The sequence below is a fragment of the Brassica napus genome, chromosome A9 (assembly GCF_020379485.1).
Source record: "Brassica napus cultivar Da-Ae chromosome A9, Da-Ae, whole genome shotgun sequence".
Classification (NCBI taxonomy): Eukaryota; Viridiplantae; Streptophyta; class Magnoliopsida; order Brassicales; family Brassicaceae; genus Brassica; species Brassica napus.
The window spans coordinates 38,414,934-38,438,536 of NC_063442.1; the positions used below are offsets into that span (position 1 = coordinate 38,414,934).

A 23,603-nucleotide genomic window follows, 5' to 3' on the forward strand; every position below is an offset into this window, starting at 1 on the left:
CCGGCTATAAATCCGGTTATACATTATTCTCCGGATTTATTATCTAGTTATTATCCGGTTTAAAGAATTTAAAACTAATCTTAGTTTAGCATTTGAAATGGTTATCCCGTTTAAAGAATTATATCCAGTTTTAAAAGAATAACATTGGTACAATGTGGATAGTATTAACACAATTGTTTAGCATTTTTAGTTGATTACCAGATTTGACCAAAAAAGAGAAATTATGTATGGCATCATTAATATTATAACTGAATAATTTATAGTAATTTCAGATTAAACTTACATTAACCAGCTATATTATTTTGTTAATCTATACATAAATCAAGAACATTCATCATTACATCAAAACCCAAGAGTTAACCATACAACGACTGACTGCAACACAACCAACAGCTGGCTCTAAGAAGACGTGCTTTATATCGTCATCAAACGCATAAACAAGTAATTTCCATCAGTGATCAAAGATAAAGCATCAAATTTCCCACCAGAATACTTTACATGAGCTTTTCCATTAATTATCTGCAACAAGACATTCTCTTTTTTGATGCCTGCAATATCAAATCAACCACTTTGATTCATTTCATCTACGTAATCTTCTGAAGAACCATGCACTTTGATATCTTGGTTCAATTTTTACCTTTGCAATGGCATCTTTATGTCCAGTTTTATCCAGTGAGTAGATTTCAGAGGTCTCCAAGTTGATTATGATCTGCTTCATGTCTTGTCTAAGCAAACTAATGGTGAACATGTCAAATAGATACGTATAACAGAGTTTACGGAGTGGAGAGAATGAAAAAAAAAGTATATGCAGGAACTCAAACAAAACGAAGAAGAGGACAAAACCTAATCCCTTAGCTCTCTTCCAACTTCTGTAGACATCTTAACTAGAGTATGAGGGAACGGGTGTTCACAGAAAGACATGAGGTCCTAACATAAAACAACACAAACACTTAGATCTTAAGAAAGCGAGATTAATATTTAAAAAAAATAAATCAATTAACCACAAGAACAACACAATCATGTTGAATCAAAAAGCTAGAGCTTTTTCGAGCTAATGAAGCATCTTGCTGTAATTTCAGAGAAATGCAAAAGATTTCAATTTGTTTCTGAATTTTCTGGTCCAAAAGCAATAGATCTCGTTGGAACTGAATAAAGTGGTTTGGCGATGAAAAGAAACGGAGAAAGATGTAGTAATGAAAAAGCCGAATATTATTCAGTTACAAATGTTGGCCGATGGCATGCAATAGGATAGAGTAGCGTTAATTACAAGATAATAGACTCTGGATGCTAGAGCTTAGTGTGTCAGACTTGGCACAGAAATATAGTAGGGGCTTTATTGGATTTACGTAATCAGAACAGTGGTTTTATAGTGTCAGCACCAGTTACCTAAATACCTTATGAAACGTAGCTACCATGTGCAATTACTCTTTTTTTAAACAGATGGAGGGAAACAAGCTACTTTACATGGAAACGGAAGCGGTGTATAGAAGCGCATAAGCGAATTTTTAAAAAAAATTAGGAAGCGGATACGTGTTAGAAGCATATATATATATATATATATATATATATATATATATATATTAAAATATAAGTAATTTTTTTTTAAAAAAAACTAAAAAATTATATGATATAAATTTAAAATAAAATATTTATTCATTTATTATAATTTTGAAATGATTTCATATTAAACTGTGAAAATACACATAAATTAAGTTTAAAATAAATTTTTATATGAATTAGTTTTAATACTTCATAAATAATTGACACAATATATTTGAATATATGATATATTTAATAAAAACCTCAATACATAAAAATAATTAATAGTATTAATTTTAATATATATATTTATATTCACTCTATTCATTACTATTAAAATTTGGATATTATATAAATTAAAAACTATGATTATATTTTTATTGATATATGATATTGTATTTTTTTTTTAAAGAAGAGAAGCGTGATTCCAAAACAGAATCATAAGCTTCCAACATGTTTTTAAAGAGAATATTTTGGAAGCGTTTTGGAATCGAGATTCCGTAAGCTTCCATAAGGTTCCGATTCCGGTTCCAAAGCGGGAAGCAGATGTCCGGATGAAGCTTCCATGCAACGTAGGAAACAAGTACCAAAAGGATAAGAGAAAGGAAAAGATAGAGAAGTTCACACATACCAAAACAATTCGACCTCGAGGTTTAGACCTAATCTTCGGCCAGGTTCCTTCTATCATCCTTTGTTACTTTCCGTTAGATTGTAACCCATATTCTCTGTAACCTTTCAGTTACTAATATATACACATTTCTTTTCGTCAATCTTGATATGTATCTTGCCTAGCCAACAACTGGATCGTGAGTGTTAAACGTCTTCCGATCATATTTATTCAATTTCGCATCACAATTCGCTAGGCCCAATCCAAACGACGAACAACCCCTGGCGAATTTTCGAGCAGAGGATACATCTAACTTTCAATGAAAATTTCAAAAACAAAACATTCAATGGAAAAAAAAAAAGAAAATTAACAACCCAAAAGAGCAAAGCTTTTTTTTCTTAGCATAATGTTACTTAAACACTGTCTTAAATTAATTTTTCATTTAAACATAACGAAGGAAGAAACACAGAAAATATGGAAAAGTATTCCAAAACAACTCTAATAAAAAAAGATAGATTAAAGAGAATAATAATCCCTGTAGAAGTCCTCAAACCCTCCGTCATTGTCAGATTCCGTTAGGCCACCGTAGTTGTTGTAATCGTCATATTCATCATCATTGCCTTCTTCAATGACAAAAGCTTCATACTCTTGCACCGCACCCGGAGGAACCGGCGACATGTCATAGCTGCAAAAAAAACCCAAATTTAGTGCATTGGCGAAACAAAGGACTTAAAAAAAAGAGTAGAAACTTACTTACACACGAGGTTGATGATCCACAAAGTCTTCCCAGTCGCGCCAACGAACACCATCATCATCATAATAGCATTCACACATATCCTCTTCACAAGAATGTTCAGAGTCACCATCAGCATCATCTTCATCATCATAATCACCATGGCCAGTGCGTTGACAACCCGAGGGGCACGAATTTTGGTTCTTCTTCCATTCTACCCCACATTTGTAGCAGAACTCATATCCACATCTACGCAAAGCACAATGCCATTATATAACAGAATTTTTTTTTATACGAAAGTAATATTTGTTAAAAATACTTCAGTGAAATTGAAAGAAAAAAAATACATTTTTTGGGAAACAACATTCAAGTTTTTAAAATGGCACTTAATATGTATATATATGTATATATATATATATATATACCTGCAAGTCATGTGGTTGCAACCATGAGAAAGTTCAATCATGTGCCTACACTTGACACATTGACGCCACTTATTGTCGTTTGCCAGAGACTTTAGCTCATCAACTAAAGGGTCAGGGTGCAGTTTCTTGTACTCATCACACGACATATCGGTATGCGATGGTACTTTGCAATCAATACAAAAGTGTCCACGGCATTTGACACATTCTTGAACTTTCGATTGGTCAGCGTGGCTCGAAAGATCAGATTTGGACATCAACATTGCACAGTTCGGATACGGGCAATAGATTCTCTCAGCAGCGGGGATCGAATCCTCTTTCATCTTTCGTTTCCACATCTCAGTCACCCTAGGCGTCAAAATCTTGCTGCAGCTTTCAAGAGTGAGCTCCAGCTTGCATCCTTCACCAAGGCACGTGGGCACGATTCCGCTAAGCAGCTTCACTTCCACGTACTGTTTCACGCAAGAAAAGCAATGACGGTGAAGGCATTGTTCAGTCGAGAACATCCTCCCAGCATCGGTTTCTTCGAGACAGATGGCACATGTTGTTCCCTGTGCTGCCTTCAGATCCAAGCTGCTGCTTTGAGAAACTATTGCCTCTCTAGCCAGCTTAAAAGCGAACTTGACATCGTTCCGTGCAACCATAAGAGGTTCACAAGAGTTCATTTTTTCTTTCAAGCGACAAACTTCGTTCACTAGCTGACGCATATCGTTCTGTTTAGGCTTGTCTCCACCATTTATCTACATTGAAAAATCAGATTCATTCGCGTCAAACCGAACACGAGACCAATCACAAAACTCTTCTATTAATGTCTTGTAACGTCCTAGAGACTAGTTGTAACATGTCCAATAAGGATAAACTAATCAAAACTATAACAAAATAATATATAAACACTTACGAATTGAAAAATGGGATAATCATCGCAGTGAATCCTGACATGTCTGATCCCCATGTTGAAGGCTTCACTTAAGCCATGAATCAATGCCCTAATCTCCAATCCTCTGCGCTTAACCTCGCCGCCGCCACTCAGTGATTCCTTCATCTCATACAACAAGTTATCCGCCACGTCGCAGATCGCGACTCCGAATCCAGCCGTCACGGTCCTTTCTCCACTCTCAGCCGCCGCCACCTCGTCGCTCACCAAGCCTTTGAAGTACAATCTGTAGACGACATTGTCAGCAAACTGGACGAGCTTAGAAGAACTCTCGCCTTTAGGGTTTGTGATATCTCCGGCTCTGTAAGAATCGAGACGCTGTCTTTTAGAAATCAAGTCTGAACAGTGTGATTCTTCCATGACTGTTGTAGGTGTGGAGTTTAGTCGTGAAATAGATCTGTTTATATAGGGAGAGGAGAGATAGGGATTATTAGTGTAGCGTGTTTGAGAAGATTTCAAATAAATTCTCTTTAATTGCTCGTTATACTTGCCCAAAAAGTCTTTTCATACTTGTAACTGTTCTTGGTTAGTGGCGATTGATTTTCTATAGATATTAGTTACGTTCCCATTATCATGTTACTAATCTCTTTTCTTTCTTTTTTCATTTATAATGCTTTGAAGTAAATTGTATAAGGGCATGATTACTGAGGTCCTTACATACAAATACAAATATATGTGTATTAAGAACCCAAGAGCAAGGATTCCCAATAAATGTTTCTCAAAAAAGAGAAGATGTAAATTGTACAAGTGCAGAATCAGTAGACGTGTATTTGATATAATATTCGAAAGAATTTGAGTTTCACTGTGATTTATATGACTTGATTGGTTTTGCAGCTACCACCAGCAAGTCTGGTAGCGATTTTTTATTTTTATAACAATCATAAAAAATATGTAAACCGTTTTGTATCACTTAAAGCCTCTCAAAATCAAAATAGCTAATATTTGCAGTTGCACCAGGAGAGTAAATAAAAATATATTTTTTTAAAAAAATTGTATAAATATATAAGAAAAATATTTAATTAAAATTTACTATAAATCGCATAATACATTGAAAAGGATATTTATTTTGGTAGTCGAGTTTTACTCCTAATTATTTGGTGTGTATATCTATGATTTTGTTTTACAACGAACATCTAATCAATGAATTCATTTAACCGTTTATATCCCCTGTATATTAATTGAGGATCATTTAAAAAATTTTAACTTTAAGTTTAAACTAATTAAAAAAAGACTATGCTTAGTTGTCACTTAATTAGAACGTCAATTTAGCTTATGTTGCAATTTAAAAATCAATTGAAAAAATGTTAGTCCAAAATCTAGTTACTAGGAAACATTATATTAACCCAAAATATAAAAAATGTGTATTATTTTCTTAAATAAAAGTTACGGAGTTACCTAATATGATTAAAACTATGTTATAATTAATGATTATGAATAATATATTTGATAACAATTTTTGCATCCTTCATCATTTTTGTTTAATTTTATATTATTAAAAAATTAAAAAAATCAAATTAACCATATAATAAAAAATAGTTTTTATTATATGTTATATTCTGAAGTTTTTAAAACGACTTTAAATTACAAAAAAATGTTAAAAATCCCTTTGAAAATTTTGCGATTTGGTTTAAAACGACTTTAAATTTAGTTCAGCCCATTGTTTTTTCTTAAATGGGTCTTGAATAGTTTTTAGTGATTAACTAAGTGGGCCACATATATAGTAAAATATGTTTTGGTTTAAAAATTGTTGCACACTCAAAATCAATATGAACCATCATCATTTTTGTTTAAAATTTTGTGACAATAAAAATATAGGGTTAGGCAAAAAAATCTGAATCCAAAAAACTGAACCAAGGCCGATCCAAAGAATAGTACTGAATTTTAATCAAAATTAGATATCCGAATGGGTTCAAAATTTTTGTATCTAGAGAACCGGAACATATACTTAAATATATTAATCAAATTTAATATCTAAAAGAATTTATAAAATATATAAAACATTTTTAAGTTGTCCAAAATATTTGAAAATATATGCAAATAGTTATAAGTACATGTCTAAAATAGCTAAACGATATTTATAATACCTAAAATACTTAAAATATCTATTGAATTTCTATCCAAATATTTAAGTTAAACAAACTTTTATGTTAATTTTAAGTATTTTAGCATACATTATTCAAATTTATATGTTATATACTATTTCTATTTTTAGATTTTAAAAAATTTAAAGTATATATGAATTTTATTTTTGAAAAAATTAAATAGGTTATCCGAACTCAAACCCGAACCAAACCCGCAAGGATCTAAACCGAACCAAACTCTCAAAGATCCGAATCAAATCAAATGGTACTCGAATGTTCACCTTTAATCAAATGTAAAAAAAGTTATTGATAACAAAATGTATATTGTTAATAATATTTAAGTACAATATATTTTTCAAAAAATTCACTACGCGCAGGTCGCGGATTATCAACTAGTTTTAGTTTAAGATAATAGAGTAAGAAGAAACATACTGTAACTTATTTTGTTTCTGTTTTGATTTGAATGTTAAGTGAGGCAAAATTAATCTTGTAGTTTTAATTTTTTGAATATGTTAAGTTTATAAACTATTAAAGATGCTAAGGAAAAAATATTTTCAGAGTATTTCTGACTATACTATAACTGAATTTGTATTCTGGTGTCATCTTATTTAAAAGTGATCATGAAGTACTCTTTTATAGATCTTTCTGCAGATTAATTTTCTGAATATTTGCTATCCATGTTTACCTATTACTTGCACACGTTTTGTTAATAAAATTTATTTGGATTATTATTTTGACTATATTAGAAACGCATAATATTCATGTATTATGTGAGTGATACAAAGGTGATAAAATATGAATGGGTATAAACTTGTATATGATATATAAACTTTTAAAGGTTAGTTTATCCTAAGAAATACTAATCAGACTTTCAAAATTAACATTGAAACTGTGAGTAGACTCGGATGTACTATGAACAACCACATTAACCATATAATAAAATTTAGATTTTGCCGAATATGTTATATTTTAAATTTTTTAAATGACTATAAATTACTAAAACTGTTAAAAGTCTCACATTAAAAAATTTGAGAACCATGGTTTAATTTTTTTTTATGGTAAGTTACAAATGATTACAAAATTATATAAGTATGAAGACTCATTTAATAAATATTAAGATTAAATATATATATATATATATATATATAAATGATTACAAAATTATATAAGTATGAAGACTCATTTAATAAATATTAAGATTACATATATATATATATATATATATTAATATCGTTTAAATTAACTATATACCATATAAAATACATAAACTTTTTAATTTTGAAATTTTATTTGAATAATTTTTTTTGATAAAACTTTGAACAAATATTGACAATTTAATAGTTAAATTTTAAACTCTGCATTGATTTTAAAAAAAATTAAATTTCAAAAACTATTATACACTACACAATGATTTTTTTTGTTATCAGTGATTCAAAGTTTTTGTTATAAGAAGATACAAATAATCAAAAAAAATATGAGTAGAAAAAATTATATAATAAATATCAACATTAAAAATATACTATATATCTATGTAAATATCATTTAAATTTAAATATAGACCATATAAAATAAAAAAGTGTATGTTTGGATTAATAAAATTTATTATGTGTTCGCATCAATTTGATAATATACATAATACTTAGTGAATTTTTAATATTTAATATATATTTATTATTTCATAATGTGTAAAAGAATATATAATACATAAAAATAATTTATATATAATGGTCACTCTGCACAAAGCGCGGATCGTAATCTAGTATTTGTTATAAGTATACTCGAGTACAAAAATGCTTACAACATTGTATATGAATTTCAGAATAAATATCAATATAAAACATGGTTATGTTTGTTATATAAAATTTGAGCTAACTTGAATATACAATAAGATAAGTTTACACAAAAAAATACGAACTGATTTGTATATGATACAAAAACTTATAAACATAAGTGTATAGCAACAAATAAGAATCTTTATATTTCAATCTTGTCAACCCACATTTCTGTTTTACTAAATTAACATAAGATTTTGAACTAACATTTTATAAACCTACAGTTAATGTTACAAAGTTATAATGTCCACAAGATATAATGTTTTTCAACCATGTGGAGAGTATGAATTAAAGTTTATATAGGGCACATTAACCATAGATTCATATTTTCTAAAGCAGTCAAAAGTTTAGGGAGAGCATATATAATAATTAATCCTACTATATAAAAGAGACTAAATTAAACCTCCCTAAACACTGCCACATAAGCAAAAAAAATCATCACCAATCATTCAGCCATGTCATTTCGGATTGGGTTTGAAATTAAAAAAATTTAGTCACCTTTGCAGCCCATTTGACACATCTCGCAGCCCATTTAAACCATTCTCACCAGCCTACTAAAACATCTGGAGTTCTCTGATTCCTATCAGTTTTTATCTATTTGAAGCGTGGATTTAATAACGTTATCGATTGATTTTGATCAAAGGTCCTAAAGCCCCATTCTCAGCCCAAAATAGTAAAAATCAATTTTTGGTATTTTATATAAACGTGTATTCCGTGTAGTTGAATAAGAAAGCCTAACCAATAGTAGTTGACACATGGTATAGTTTTCCATCAGTACCCACAGTCAAAATAACAAAATATTTTTCTTTCTAATATCAGAGTCATCAAATGCGAACAAGGTGACACGAAAACATGGACGAGCCGCTAGAGATACGGAATAAAGTGAAAGGTATACACAAAATTTAATAGAGACATGTCTCGCACTAATTGATCAAACAATTACAATTATTCATTTATTTAATCAACTTTTTTGCGGACAGCTCCATCTGCGGAAATTATGCAACAACATTTCGCCCCTCAATTCTTTGACTGTGAGTTATCCATCTATTATTCACAAGAAACTAATACTATATAAATATATTATATATATATATATATATATAATTAATTGATAATTTCGTACATATATTTTACTAATAATGCTTTTATGGGAAAAAATGTTCCCTCCGTAAGTGGTTGTGAAGTATGTGCGTGTATTTATTGATTAGATGAATATTAACACACATTTAAAATTTAAATCCATGCAGTGTCAAGAAAAAATACATGTGGCATGCGAAGGACAATATTGCTATCTAAAAGTCAATGTTTTTAAATCCGACCCGGACACTAAACCGGACGATTTACCGGATTGCTGGGTTACTGGGTCGACCGCGGGTGAACTGCGGGTTAATAAATAAATAAATTTTATTATATAATAATATAACAACTATGTACAATAAAAAAAATAGAAACTAAAGTTTTAATTTTCTAAATTTTTTTTAAAAACATAAAATAATAGTTTGGATATGTATATGTTTTATGTTTAAAAACTTTTAGAAAATACTTTACTTTTATTTTTTTATTTTTATTTTCATTTGACATACAAAATATCAAAAAGTAGTTTAGACTATCTAAAATTTTCTCCAACAAAGTAAGATTTACGACATCTCAAAAATCAAGACATAAAATTTATAAATATTTAAATGTCTAATTGAATAATAAATTAAACTTCAAATACAAAATAAACCAAAAATAAAAAATTATTGTAATAAAATGTCGATAACGGAAATAAACTAACACCAAATCACATCAACTAATTTTAGTTATCTCTACAATCGTTCACTTCATTTTCTTCAGGTGGCATAGTGAAACTGAAATCTTCATCAAAATCTAAAAATCACAAATATAAAACTGAAAAAGAAAAACCTAACTTTTTTTGTCAGCATCTAACTTCTTAATTGTAAATTTAGAATATAAAATATAATCTAAAAACTTAATCAAAAACTTTAAAAAATGAAGTAAAAGTTATTTATTAGTTCGACCGGTGGTTCAACCGGTATCGGATTCCGGGTTTTACTGGATTTTTACGAGTTTTTACGGGTTTTTAAATATTGGGTTTTTCATAAAATCTAAGATTTTTTATGAATCATCGGGTTTACCGATTCAACCGCGGGTCCGAGTCGGGTTTCAAGAAGGATGGAAGGCAAGCACCAAATAGTACAACTACAGCTTCACATTAAAATAAATTAATTATGTAGACTAACCAACAACCAGTTTGATTACAGGACCTAACACATCTACGTCCGCAAGAAATAGACAAATCGATAGAGCTCAAGGAAAAGGTACATACTTTCTTACTTTATATGCATTATATATATATTCACATTAAACCATTAATACAACTTGCATCATCATAAGTTCTTAGTGTTCAATATATTTAAATTAAAATTAGAGGAACTTAAAATCGTTAATATAATCAGTATATTAACATATTTCTTAAATTCAATTAGTTATCTATTTATAAAAAAATGTTGTACACGAAAAAAAATAAGTTTTTAGATCGGGTCAACTAACCATTTACCTGATAATGGAGTTACCACTGGTTCCAAATACCTAATAAATCATCATCTTATAGTCGTCTCTTGACTATTTAATGTTTTCAACCCCTTCAGATGTATCATCCTCCTCTGAAGCGAGAACAAACCCAATTTTATAATGTCCATCATGTGGTGCTTTGGTTTGAGAATCTGAGAGCACCGGAAGAGACCCTAAAACAAAAGAATTACACTTCAGCATTTGTTGCAACCAAGGACTGATAAAACTTCCGCCTCTGAGACAACCTCCCCCATTGTTAGAAAAGCTACTGCAATATATACAATTTTGCGAGACAATCCGAGTCTACAATGCCCTCCTAGCTTTTACATCTATTGGAGCGAAATTAGATTACAGTGTTGTTTTTGGCAGAGGGTCATTCACATTCCGTATTCAAGGGCAGACTTACCACCATATCGGATCCCTCATTCCTAAGCCAAGTTTACCACCCAAGTACTTACAAATCTATATTTTTGATATGGCAAACGAAATTAAAAATCGGCTGGAAGCTTTAGGTCAAATAACCTCTGAAGGAAAAGCAGACGAAGCCACATTAAAAGTCCTTATAGAAATGATGGATGCCAACAATTGCCTTGCAAAGGTTTTTAGACGGGTTCGAGAACGCTATGAAGCAAACTCTGAACAAGATTTTACAGTCTCATATCTGATAAAGGGAATGACAAACAATATGACTTACCTCAATCAAATGAGGTAGCTGGACTTATTGTTGGCGACATGTCAGACACTATCTGTGAGAGAGATATAGTCGACCAGAAATCCAGTTCCCACTTTTGTTCTCTTATGGTGATTATGGTTTCAATACCGAAATCCTTTTGCATTTAGAGGAAGGAAGCTCGAGGACAAGAAAATTTCTCAGTATCCGGTAATTTTATGCTTCCCAAATACAAACGCGGTTAAAAGAAAAAATAACACTCATTAAATCTGGATAATTTTGTTACTTAATTAAACATGTTATCCGCGCGAAGCGCGGACACCGACTCTAGTATAATAATTAATTGGGGATGGATATAAACTTATAAGAGAAAGTGTATTTAATTTAAAATACTACAAAATACATAGTTAGGTCCAAATAAATATTTCTGCGTTAATAAGACAAATATACTATAACATATATATGCTTATACTAAAAAATTACGAACTGATTTGTACATGATATAGAAACTTATAAACATAAGTGTATACTAACAAATAAGAACCTTTCTATTTCAATCTTGTCAACCCACATTTCTACTTTACGAAATTAATATAAGATTTTGAACTAACATTTATAAACCTACGATTAATATTACAAAGTTATAATGTCCACAAGATATATATTACAATTTTTCAACCATGTGGAGAATATGAACTAACGTTTATATAGGACAAATTATATTTTCTATAGCAATCAAAAGTGTAAGGAGGTTATATATAATAATTAATTAGGGTGTGTATAAACTTATAAGAGAAAGTGTATCTGATGTCAAAAGAAAAAAAAATAAATTGTATTTAATTTTAAAGAAATTAGGTGAGATAACCAACAAAAAAAACCATAATTCATTAACTAACCAAAATTATACTCTTTCTCTCTTTTCTCTCACTATCTTTCTCTACAAAACTAAATTCATTTTTTTTTCCATAAATAAACCCTTAATTTAAAGTACTACTAAACAAACAGTTAGGTTCATATGAATGTTTATGTTTTAATAATAGAGATATCCATATAATATTTGATAGTTGTGTGTTTTCACTTATTCTGGTTAGTTTTACATAGATTTGTTTTCGGGCAAATCTCCAAAATAGCACCTTTCTAAGTTTATATCACAAAAAAAAGCACTCAAAAACTAAAATGACCAAAATAGCATTTTATCTTTTGAAAAATTTAAATTTTTTTGTTTTTCAAAATTTGAAATCTTATCCCCAAAACCTCACTTCTCAACTCTAAACCCTAAAACCTAAACTCTAAACCCTAAACCCTAAATTCTAAACCCTAAACCCCACCCTTTAAATGCTATTTTTGTGACTTTTGGCCTTGAGTGCTAGTTTGGGAACAAAAACTTGATTTAGTGCTATTTTGGTATTTTTCTCTTTGTTTTCAGTAAAACTATTTAAAATTATATAATTTTACAACTAGTAAAATTTCTTTTTATTAATCAATCATAATATTTTTATTTATAGAAAATATACACTTACATAAAAACAAACATTCTACGTGTGAGCCAAATGTAACAAACAAAAAATTATTATTATTATACCATAAAAGGAAAAACAAAATGAAACAAAAGCAATTATGACAGCAATAATAAAATCGGTTTAAAGAAAAATAAAACAAAAGGCATGGAGGAAGGAGAAGTCGAGGACGCGCATGTTACCATTCAAAGCGCACGATAAATCGTCTCTTTGCCCTTTCTCCCTAGCACCAACAAAAAAAAAATTGAACAACCTAGATAAAAAAAAATAAAACAGAGAGAGAGAGAGAGAGAGAGCTGTGAGAGAGAAGAAGAAGAAGAAAAAAACCGCCATAGAAATGAAGAAGCAGAGCTCATCGGATGCAGTCTCATCGTCTTCATCAGCCATCGACCTATCCCATCCCCCATCCTCCTCTTCATCGGAGAAGCCTCTCTGCTCCTCATCGATTTCCCCAGCCGAAGACCACCAGGTCGGATCGTCTCGAGACGGGAGCGGAGGCGCGCAGGAGATCGTGGCCATCGATCGGCGAGGGGAATACACCGCCGTGTGCCGATGGACGGTGGAGAACTTCACACGTGTCAAGGCCAAGGCACTATGGAGCAAGTACTTCGATGTGGGAGGCTACGATTGCCGTCTCCTCGTTTACCCTAGAGGCGACTCTCAGGCGCTTCCTGGCTACATCAGCATCTATCTCCAGATCATGGACCCTCGCGGCACGTCGTCGTCTCGCTGGGATTGTTTCGCTAGCTACCGTCTCTCGATCGTCAACCATGTGGATGAGTCCCTCACGATACATAAGGATTCTTGGCATAGGTTCTCTAGTAAGAAGAAATCACACGGGTGGTGCGATTTCACGCTTAACTCGAGTGTGTTGGATCCGAAGATGGGCTTTTTGTTTAATAATGATTCATTGCTTATTACTGCTGATATCTTGATTCTCAATGAGTCTGTCAGCTTTAGCCGCGATAGTAACAGCGATTCGGGATCGTTGTTCAAGGAGCCTGGACCAATGCCGGATGTGTTGAGTGGGAAGTTCACTTGGAAAGTAAATAATTTTAGCTTGTTTAAGGAAATGATCAAGACGCAGAAGATTATGAGCCCTGTGTTCCCAGCTGGGGAGTGTAACTTGAGGATTAGTGTGTACCAGAGCGTGGTCAACTCGCAGGAGTACATATCCATGTGTTTGGAGAGTAAAGAGACCGATAAGACCATGGCTTCGGATAGGAGCTGTTGGTGTTTGTTTAGGATGTCAGCTTTGAATCAGAAGCCTGGGTGCGCTCACATGCATAGAGATTCGTATGGGAGGTTTGCTGCTGATAATAAGAACGGTGATAACACGAGCTTGGGCTGGAACGACTACATGAAGATGTCTGACTTTGTGAACCCGGAATCAGGTTTTTTGCTCGATGACAAGGCTGTGTTTAGTACCTCGTTTCATGTTATCAAAGAGTTCAGTAGCTTTACTAAGAATGGAGGGTTGGTTCTGGGAAGAAATAATGGTAATGGATCTAGGAAATCAGATGCGCATATGGGAAGATTCACTTGGAAAATTGAAAATTTCACGAGGTTAAAGGATCTTCTCAAGAAGAGGAAGATAACAGGTCTTTGCATTAAAAGTAGAAGGTTTCAAATTGGGAACCGGGATTGTCGACTTATTGTTTATCCCCGAGGTATGTAAGTGGATTAGATTCACAACATTTTATGCTATATCTGTTTTTGTAGAGTAGACATGGATTCATTAGCCCCGGCTTTAAAAAATCTATGTTTTTTCTTCGTTTTGAGCTGTCTGCATTTGCAGAGTTCAATGTCTGAACTGATTGTCTTACTCTTAATGGCCTCAGGGCAGTCCCAGCCACCATGTCATCTGTCGGTATTTCTTGAAGTGACAGACTCAAGAAGTTCTAGTGATTGGAGCTGTTTTGTTAGCCACAGACTATCAGTTGTGAACCAGAGATTGGAGGAGAAGTCGGTAACAAAGGAATCTCAGAATCGCTACTCGAAAGCTGCAAAAGATTGGGGTTGGCGTGAGTTTGTAACACTTACTAGTTTGTTTGATCAAGACTCTGGATTTCTTGTTCAGGATACCGTTGTTTTCTCCGCTGAGGTTCTTATCTTGAAAGAGACATCTGTTACGAAAGACTATGTGGAGGCAGAATCAGCTAATTCAGCTTCACAGATTGATAGCAGCGTTAAAAGAAGTTCGTTTACGTGGAAAGTGGAGAATTTCCTGGCATTCAAGGAAATAATGGAAACACGAAAGATTTTTAGCAAGTTCTTTCAGGCTGGTGGATGTGAACTCCGGATTGGTAAGTGTTTTTTTTTTCACATCATCTCCTATGTTTGATTATTGGTGTTTATGAGACTTCATTTGCTTCATCTATGCCTTGTATAATGCAGGTGTATATGAGTCCTTTGACACCATATGCATATATTTAGAGAGTGATCAATCTGCGGGTACAGATGTGGACAATAACTTCTGGGTTAAGTACAAGATGGGTATTCTGAACCAAAAGAATCCGGCCAAAAGTGTATGGAAGGAGTCATCGATATGTACCAAGACATGGAATAACTCCGTTCTACAGTTTATGAAGGTGTCTGACATGTTGGAAGCTGATGCAGGGTTTCTTGTGCGTGACACTGTTGTTTTTGTGTGTGAAATATTGGATTGTTGTCCGTGGTTTGAGTTTTCAGACTTAGAGGTTAGTTTGTGCCTCATATATTCCTTTGTTGTATATTTATCTTCTGCAGCATGTACTTCTTCCTTCTTTAATGCAGACTTGGAGACCTTTTAATCTTACATTGTGCATTTTATGTTTTGCCCATTTTTTGCCAGGTCTTGGCTTCAGATGATGACCAAGATGCCTTAACCACTGATCCTGATGAAATTATTGATTCTGAGGAGAGTGAGGGCATAAGTGGAGACGAGGAAGATACCTTCCAAGATTTTCTTTCCCAAGCTGGATTCCATCTCACGTTTGGTGAGAATCCTTCACAGCCCCAGGTTACTCTTCGAGAGAAGCTGCTAATGGATGCGGGTGCAATTGCTGGATTTCTTACTGGATTGCGTGTTTATCTTGACGACCCTACTAAAGTAAAGCGGCTACTTCTTCCCACGAAAATATCTTGTAATGATAGAAGCAAGCTAACAAAGAGTGATGAATCTTCACCCAGCCTGATGAATTTGCTGATGGGTGTTAAAGTTCTGCAGCAAGCAATTATTGATTTACTTCTAGATATCATGGTCGAGTGTTGCCAACCTTCTGAGGAGGAAGGCTCTCATTCTGAGCCTTCTTTAATGGATGCAAAGACAGATGGCTGCGTGGCGTCAACTTCATTGGAGTCAACAAGGGAAAATGGAGCAGCAGAACCTTTACAATATCTTGTTGATGAGAGATTTAAATCTGATGCAGATGCTACTACCCTCAGTACCTCAGCTGTGCAAGGCTCTGGGATGAATGGGATTGATATGCTTGAGAAAGCCCTTGCAATAGAGCCTGTTTCTCCCCCCGAAACATATGCTAGGCAGTCTTCTGATGCTCCAGTCCAGTCAAAGGTGGGGGTTATCACACTGTTGAAACCTATTTAGCAGCTTTTATTTTTGCAACTTTGTTTTTCTGACCATGGGTAAAATTTTGGTCTTCAGACAAAGTGGCCAGAACAATCGGAGGAGCTATTGGGGCTAATTGTTAACTCACTGAAAACCCTTGATTCGGCTGTTCCACAGGGTTGCCCTGAGCCTAGACGACGGCCTCACTCAGCTCAAAAGATTGCTCTTGTTTTAAACAGAGCGCCCAAACATTTGCAACCTGATTTAGTTAGTTTGGTTCCTAAGCTGGTTGAGCATTCGGAGCACCCATTAGCTGCGTATGCACTTATTGAACGGCTTCAAACGCCTGAAGCTGAACCAGCATTGCGTGAACCAGTAAGTTATTGCTTAGCCTTTCCTTCCTCTGTTCAATTCTTTTTTTCTGAGTTTGGGTCATAGAGTACCTGAAAAGGTGTCAGTTCATTTTATTAACTAAAGATGATTATACAATTCTTTTTGAAAGAACTGATGTTTTTCTGTGGCACAGGTATACAATGCTCTTAGCCAGTTAGATTGTGACAGTGAAGTGTGGGAGCACATTCTACTTCAGTCATTTGAGCTTCTGAGTGACTCAAATGGGGAAAGTCTTATGGCGGCCATTCATTTCATATTTAAAACTGCATCCCAGTGCCAACACCTACCTGAAGCCGTAAGCCTTCTGTGTCTCAGTTTTTGTCCTCGGTTGCAATTCTATGTTTCTAAACTAAATTCTCCTTATGCAGGTAAGGTCCGTCCGTGAGCGGCTTAAAGTTCTGGGTTCTGATGTATCTGTTTGCGTCCTTGAATACTTGAGTAAAACTGTACACAGTTGGGCTGAAATTGCCGAAATGATACTTAAGGACATCAACTGTGACGACAGTCTAGGTGGCAATTTTGTGACACTACCCTGCGGGCCTTTTCTGATTGGTGAAAATGAAACTACCTCCGAAATGGCGGATTTGATGGATGAGCATGAATTCTATGCAAATAGACAGTTTTGTGATGTCTACATTCTACTGGAAATGTTGTCCATATCGTGCCTAGCCGTGGAGGCATCCCAAACATTCGAAAGAGCTGTTGCTCGTGGAGCCATTGTTGCTCAGTCTGTTGCTATGGTTCTTGAAAAACGACGTGTTCAGGGCCCGAATCTGAGTGCGACAAGTGGGGATCCTGTATTGGAGGGAGAAGCCAGTGATGAACAAGCCGCTGAAGGGATTGAGTTCAGGGGAATCCTTAATCTTGCGGAGACATTAGCTCATTCTGGAGATCCTCAAGTGAGGGGATTTGTTAAAATGCTATACACGATATTATTCAAATGGTTTCCTGATCAGCCCTTTAGAGTTCAAATGTTGACGAGACTTGTAGATAGATTCACCAGCCGTGCGAGTGGCAGCAATGAGTTAGACCTGGAGTTGGAGGTTCTTGCTATTCTGATTTTTCAGGAACAAGAGGTTGCGAGACCCGTTTTAGCCATGCTTAAAAAGGTTGTGGAACATGCAAATATTGACAGGGCGGCTCTGTGGCATCAACTGCGCGCAAACAAGGAAGAGCTTGTCAGATTGAAGGAAGAAAAGAAGACAGAGATTCAAGTTCTGGCAAAAGAAAAATCTGCCATCGCACAAAAATTAAGCGAATCTGAGGCTGCAAACACCCGTCTTAAGGTATGTGATTACTTCAAATTTTTGTGTGTCGCAAGAGTGTGATTATACATCTTATTGTCACTGTATTATATGGCAGTCTGAAATGAAAGCTGAGACGGACCGGTTTGCTCGGGAAAAGAAGGATCTGGTAGAACAGTTTCGGGATGTGGAAAGTCAACTGGAGTGGGTTCGATCAGAACGTGAAGATGAGATAGCTAAGCTCTCGTCTGATAAGAAAAGCCTTCTGAATCGCCTTCACGAGGCAGAGACGCAACTTTCTTTGCTTAAAACCCGAAAGCATGATGAACTTAAGGTATGGATGAGCCTTGTTTGATTATATCTCTTTTACTCTATTATATTTGTAAGACTCCAGATTGCATTGTTCACTTAACAAGATGCCATTTTCTTTGTGAATAAAAAAAAAAACAGAAGGTAGGGAAAGAGAAAACTGCTCTAACGGAGAAGCTAAAGGTAACAGAGGCAGCCCGGAAAAGATTTGAAGAAGAGCTGAAACGGTATGCCACAGAGAATGTAACTCGTGAAGAACTCCGTAAGTCACTTGAGGATGAAATCAGGCGACTGACACAGACATTGGGGCAAACGCAAGAAGAGAAACGAAAGAAAGAAGATCAGATTTCTCGGTGTGAAGCTTACATTGATGGAATGGAATCCAAACTCCAAGCTTGCCAGGTTTGCAGAGACAAAGAATATATTTCTTAAATTTGTGTTTCTTCGTTTAGAGCCTCATTAAACTTCTCTTTCAACAGCAATACATTCACACACTCGAATCCTCGCTTCGAGATGAGATTTCAAGACATGCGCCTCTATACGGTGCCAATTTAGACTCTCTATCGATGAAGGAACTTGATACAATAGCTCGGATCCATGAGGAAGGGTTAAGGCAGATCCATGCCCTTCAACAACGTAAAGGAAATGGTTTGCCTCATGGTCTCCCTCACGGTCATACACTTTACCCGACTACACCACCCCAGCTTCCTCCTACGCCAATCGGTTTGCCACCTCAGATTCTTCCTAATGGTTCAGGGGGTCACTCAAACGGACATGTAAACGGTTCGGTCAGGCCTTGGTTTAGCCACCACACCTAAAAAAAAGTACAACTTTTCTTTCACAGGAAAACTACGACAAAAGAATGGCCTCTTCTTGACTTTGTTTTTTGAGAGGTAAATCAATCAACCAATCAACATCATCGATGTTTAGTTTTCTATATATGTTTATTTTTGTCTGAGATTTTCCGAGGGGGTTTTTGGCTGCTAGAACCATTGGGGGAGATCAATGTAGAAGATGAATAAGAAAAAAATAGAAGAAGGATACAGATGCACGAATATGTTTGTGAAAGAAAACTATTGTATAAGCTGTTATGCCAATGGAATTAGAGTGGCCGTATGCTTCTTCTTTTTCGCTGATTCTCTCACATTTCGGGTCATGGATCTTACACCCAAGTCGGGTATAAGATATATAGCTCTGAGAACGACATTTCGTTTGATAATTTTTTGCCGTTCTTAGGATAAGACAAGACTTAAATCTTAGAACATTCTCGTGATACACCTTAATATCATATGCTATTAAAAAAATTCTTAAATCTTTAGTACATTACGGGTATAAGATCTGTGACCCATGTCATTCTCAATTGCAAAGAATGTGAGATTGTTGAAGACCAGCATGGCCTGACTGTAAACGTAGCATAGAGAAAGCACCTGAAAAAAAAAACACCAAACATAAAGCCAGCTGCAATATTGGTCTGAAAGTCTCAAAGGATGTCTGATTCACATATTTTGTACTGAAATATGCCACCAACAAGCTTACGCACATTTTTTTTTTTTTCGCACATTATTTCACGCACTTGTTCGCTCCATTTGATACTCATTTATTATAAAGCTTCATTTGAGCCTCAACTAAGTTTTCCAAATTAACCAAGTCTATGGCACCTACCTCATATGGTAAAAACATGTGGTGTAAGTGCCTAATATATTTGCAGACATGACTTCTTATGGCTAATGCCTCAAAGCTCAGGGAAAGCAGAAATTAGTATCTAAAGCTGACCAGTGTCAGTCAACAAGCTGAGTCAAGAACAAGAGTCTTGAGCATAAGTAAAGAAACCTATCAAGCCCACAAATGTAAAGCATACCCAGTTCCTTTTTTTTAGCATACCCAGTTCCTATTTTCAATTCAACTTGACATCGTTGTTTCAAAATATACCATGTTTGAAATTTTAAGGTTAATTTTATTGGAAACTGTTCAACCAATAAGATTTTATTGTTTTTTTATAATTGGTTGAATAATTTTAAAATTATCTTTGGTTTTTAGAAAAATGTATTTTTTTAAATCTTTGTGCACTAAACCAAAACATCATATATTGAAACAGAAATAGTATTATTTATAAACTAAGGGTATGACTGGAATGCAACTTTTGCGTCTGGTAGCGGTTGTTGGCATTGACATTTTGCAACAATCATTCAAATCGCTCCAAACCGTTTCAAACCGCTATAAATCTTATAAATTCAAAAGATGGTTCCAGCTAGCGTTTGCGATTGCGAGCGGTTGCGGGAGGATATATTTTTTTCTTTTTTTAAAAAATAATATAAATACAAAAATAAATATATTCAATAAAAATTTTAAATTAGAATTATAAATATACTAAAAGTATATATTTTATTTTAATTAATACTATAAAATTTCAAACTAAAAATATTTTCTATATTTTTAAAAAAATTAAAACTATAACTTTCTAAATATAATTTTTATATTTATTATAATATTATATTTTTGATATTTTTATAATTATATAAAATGTAAATATTGTTAATTTATTATTTAACCGCTGTTGCATTTGGTATTAACCAGTCATAAGTATCATGCAAAAGCACCAATTTCTAACCGCAGAACCAGTCGTACAAATCTTTTAAAACCGCTAGAAACTGCAGCCGCCCGCATACGCATCTGCAAACTTCTGCAACCGCAACCATTGCATTTGAACCAATCATACCCTAACTTTCTATAAATATTTTATAAATTATTTTTAATCATTTATAAATGATATATGAAAGTTAGTGTAATATTTTTTTTTATCACATACTTGTTTTATGAAAATAGTATCAAATTTATGGTAAAATTGAATTTTTTTATTTACCTTTTTACTTGGATTGGATTGGGCGAAGACGCAAAGACCAAAAGTGAAAAGCAAATCAGCTCAGAGCTTCTCAGCCTCTAGGAAGGTTTTAGTTTCGCCTATTCATTAACAACCGGAATCGAAATTAGACTCGTCCGTTTCGGAGCTCACCGTCGACGATGGCGCCAATCATCAGATCTAGCCCCTCTCTCGCTTTCCTCGTTTTGCAGATTAGCTTGATCTTCTTTGCTTCCACTCTCCCATACTCTTCTGGGTAATAATGGATCGCTCTCTTGCTTTTTTTTCCATCGATTTAGCCTTTTCAGAGTTTTAGTAATCAGAGTCTAGTCGATGCAGTTGATATAATTGATTGACTTCGACTTCGCGAATCCGAGAACTTAGCGTAAATCCGAAACTCAAGTTTTCTTTTAAGTTGGTTATTTGTGCAGGTCTGAGGATAGTTACACAATCACTGGTAGAGTGAAGATTCCACCAAGTAGGTTTCAGCGTTTTTCTCTCTCTCTCTTCGATCTTGTGTTCTTCTTAAACTCCCTGGAACTGATCTACAAGTTATTTTCGTAGGCAACGTGATTGGTCACTTATCAAAGTTCTCAAATGTCAAAGTTATACTCAATGGTGGACAGAGTGTTACGTTTCTCAGGCCTGATGGATATTTCTCTTTGTATCCTTATTCATCATCCTTCTGTTATAAAAATTTCTCTTTTGACTAGAAACAATCAAATATTAGCCTTTGATATTCTATATATGCCAAAAGAAAAAAAAAATAGTTTCTTGCGGTCCTTGACTAACTGGTTTGTAAAGTCACAAAGTGCCTGCTGGGACTCATTTGATCGAAGTTTCTGCAATGGGCTACTTCTTCTCTCCGGTAAGTTTCTTGTTCTCTGTGTATGTTGTTACTATGTTTTATAAGAACCCTGGTTCTCATACGACGATGGATTAACCCATAATTAGGTACGAGTCGATGTTAGTGCACGGCACCATGGCAAAGTTCATGCAACACTAACCGAAACCAGGAGGAGTCTTACTGAGCTGGTTTTAGAGCCATTGAGGGAAGAGCATTACTACGAGGTGATTGATTCTCTTTTCATTGTTGGATATTCATTTTTTTCTGATCTAATCTTTGCAAAAAAACTACAGATTCGAGAGCCTTTCTCCATTTTGTCAATTGTGAAGAGTCCGATGGGTCTCATGGTGGGATTCATGGTCGTGGTTGTGTTCCTAATGCCCAAACTGATGGAAAACATAGGTACGCTTCTATAGCCCTCGACTTGTATGCAGAAACTGATAACTTGATAAGCCAATACATTCATCTTCGAGCTTTGCTTGTATAACTTTACATGTATATGATCCAGAATTGATTTTTTTTACCCACAATGTGTCATAAACAGATCCAGAGGAGATGAAGCAAGCACAAGAGGAAATGAGGAGGCAAGGTGTGCCTTCTCTCTCGAGTTTGTTGCCAGGCGCTGGGGCTAGCCGTTAAAGAGTTTCTCAGTCAGCTCAATGTATCACAAAATGAGCGGAAGAAAGGTATCACGTTCTAGTGAGAGACACACTCATTGTAATAGATTTGTATTGTGTGATAGATTTGTATTAAGAACATAGAAAAAAACGAAAATGTAATGCAGTTTAAGAGCAGAACGAACCAATAATTGGAGAGGTTCATGCTCATCATTAAACATCATCACCGCTTCATAATCCTATATATCTGTCAGAGTCTTCATCTTTGTGGTTGTAATCATATTTGTATTTGTTGCATGACCAAATGAAGATATGAAAGAGAGATATCTTAACAAACCAAAGGTAATGCTCATGATCCAAAGCAACAGCATGCTCAAAACCAAACGTCCCTGACCTTTTTTATATGCAAAGCAAAATAAGGATCAAATAAGTAAAAATTTCTTTGTAAGAAAAGAAACAAATCAACTCAACATCTTTTTTTCTCAATGTGTAAGATAACAAACCACAACTTACAAAATTTGGATTTAAGGTTTTACAGCAAAAAGAATGAAGATCTTTAAATTTTATCTTTAAAATTGTACTAAATCTTTTCCATTTAATATATACTAGATTTTGACCCGTGCATTCGCACGGGTGTTTGATTTAATATAATAGATATATGACTTTTTTACAACATAAATATGTAATGGTTGCACAAACATGCGTCTGTATGAATGTTATTTGATTTGTAATATATAACATTTTTGATAGATCGACGGTTTTTAGTTGTCAATAGTTTTTTTAGTTTCTCATATTGCAATTGGATATAAAATCGATAAAATAATATTTTATATAACATATTCGTCAATTATTAATGTTTAGTTACAATAACCATTTTTGC

At 34.0% G+C, this 23,603-nt stretch overlaps 3 protein-coding genes and 1 long non-coding RNA gene across 6 annotated transcripts; 2 read left to right on the forward strand and 2 right to left on the reverse strand.

The window, feature by feature from the left end:
- Positions 1-240: 240 nt before the first annotated feature.
- Positions 241-1,261, reverse strand: LOC106364456. Its single transcript, XR_007316633.1, has 2 exons — positions 638-1,261; positions 241-548 (listed from the first exon to the last, which is right to left on the reverse strand). It is a non-coding gene; the product is annotated as an uncharacterized LOC106364456 (long non-coding RNA).
- A 723-nt stretch (positions 1,262-1,984) lies between these two features.
- Positions 1,985-5,074, reverse strand: LOC106437221 (E3 ubiquitin-protein ligase RSL1). Its single transcript, XM_022692117.2, has 4 exons — positions 4,200-5,074; positions 3,305-4,041; positions 2,904-3,128; positions 1,985-2,831 (listed from the first exon to the last, which is right to left on the reverse strand). Exons 1-4 carry the CDS (start codon positions 4,593-4,595, stop codon positions 2,663-2,665), a joined length of 1,527 nt encoding a protein of 508 aa, XP_022547838.2. The 5' UTR covers positions 4,596-5,074; the 3' UTR covers positions 1,985-2,662.
- An 8,069-nt stretch (positions 5,075-13,143) lies between these two features.
- LOC106363677 lies at positions 13,144-19,538 on the forward strand. Of its 3 annotated transcripts, XR_007316634.1 has the most exons (11): positions 13,145-14,579; positions 14,751-15,215; positions 15,307-15,608; positions 15,743-16,462; positions 16,553-16,831; positions 16,983-17,144; positions 17,218-18,135; positions 18,212-18,427; positions 18,544-18,804; positions 18,882-19,295; positions 19,390-19,538. XR_007316634.1 is itself a non-coding variant. In XM_048741433.1 (10 exons), exons 1-10 carry the CDS (start codon positions 13,247-13,249, stop codon positions 19,218-19,220), a joined length of 4,992 nt encoding a protein of 1,663 aa, XP_048597390.1. In that variant the 5' UTR covers positions 13,144-13,246; the 3' UTR covers positions 19,221-19,538. The 3 variants fall into 3 exon arrangements, 2 of the variants coding, with proteins under 2 accessions (XP_048597390.1, XP_048597389.1); XM_048741433.1 differs by having other exon boundaries at positions 13,144-14,579; positions 18,547-18,804; positions 18,882-19,538; XM_048741432.1 differs by having other exon boundaries at positions 18,882-19,538.
- Positions 19,539-21,260: 1,722 nt separating this feature from the next.
- LOC106368568 (ER membrane protein complex subunit 7 homolog) lies at positions 21,261-22,987 on the forward strand. Its single transcript, XM_013808570.3, has 7 exons — positions 21,261-21,515; positions 21,691-21,737; positions 21,824-21,923; positions 22,064-22,127; positions 22,214-22,330; positions 22,400-22,508; positions 22,651-22,987. Exons 1-7 carry the CDS (start codon positions 21,421-21,423, stop codon positions 22,743-22,745), a joined length of 627 nt encoding a protein of 208 aa, XP_013664024.2. The 5' UTR covers positions 21,261-21,420; the 3' UTR covers positions 22,746-22,987.
- Positions 22,988-23,603: the final 616 nt, after the last annotated feature.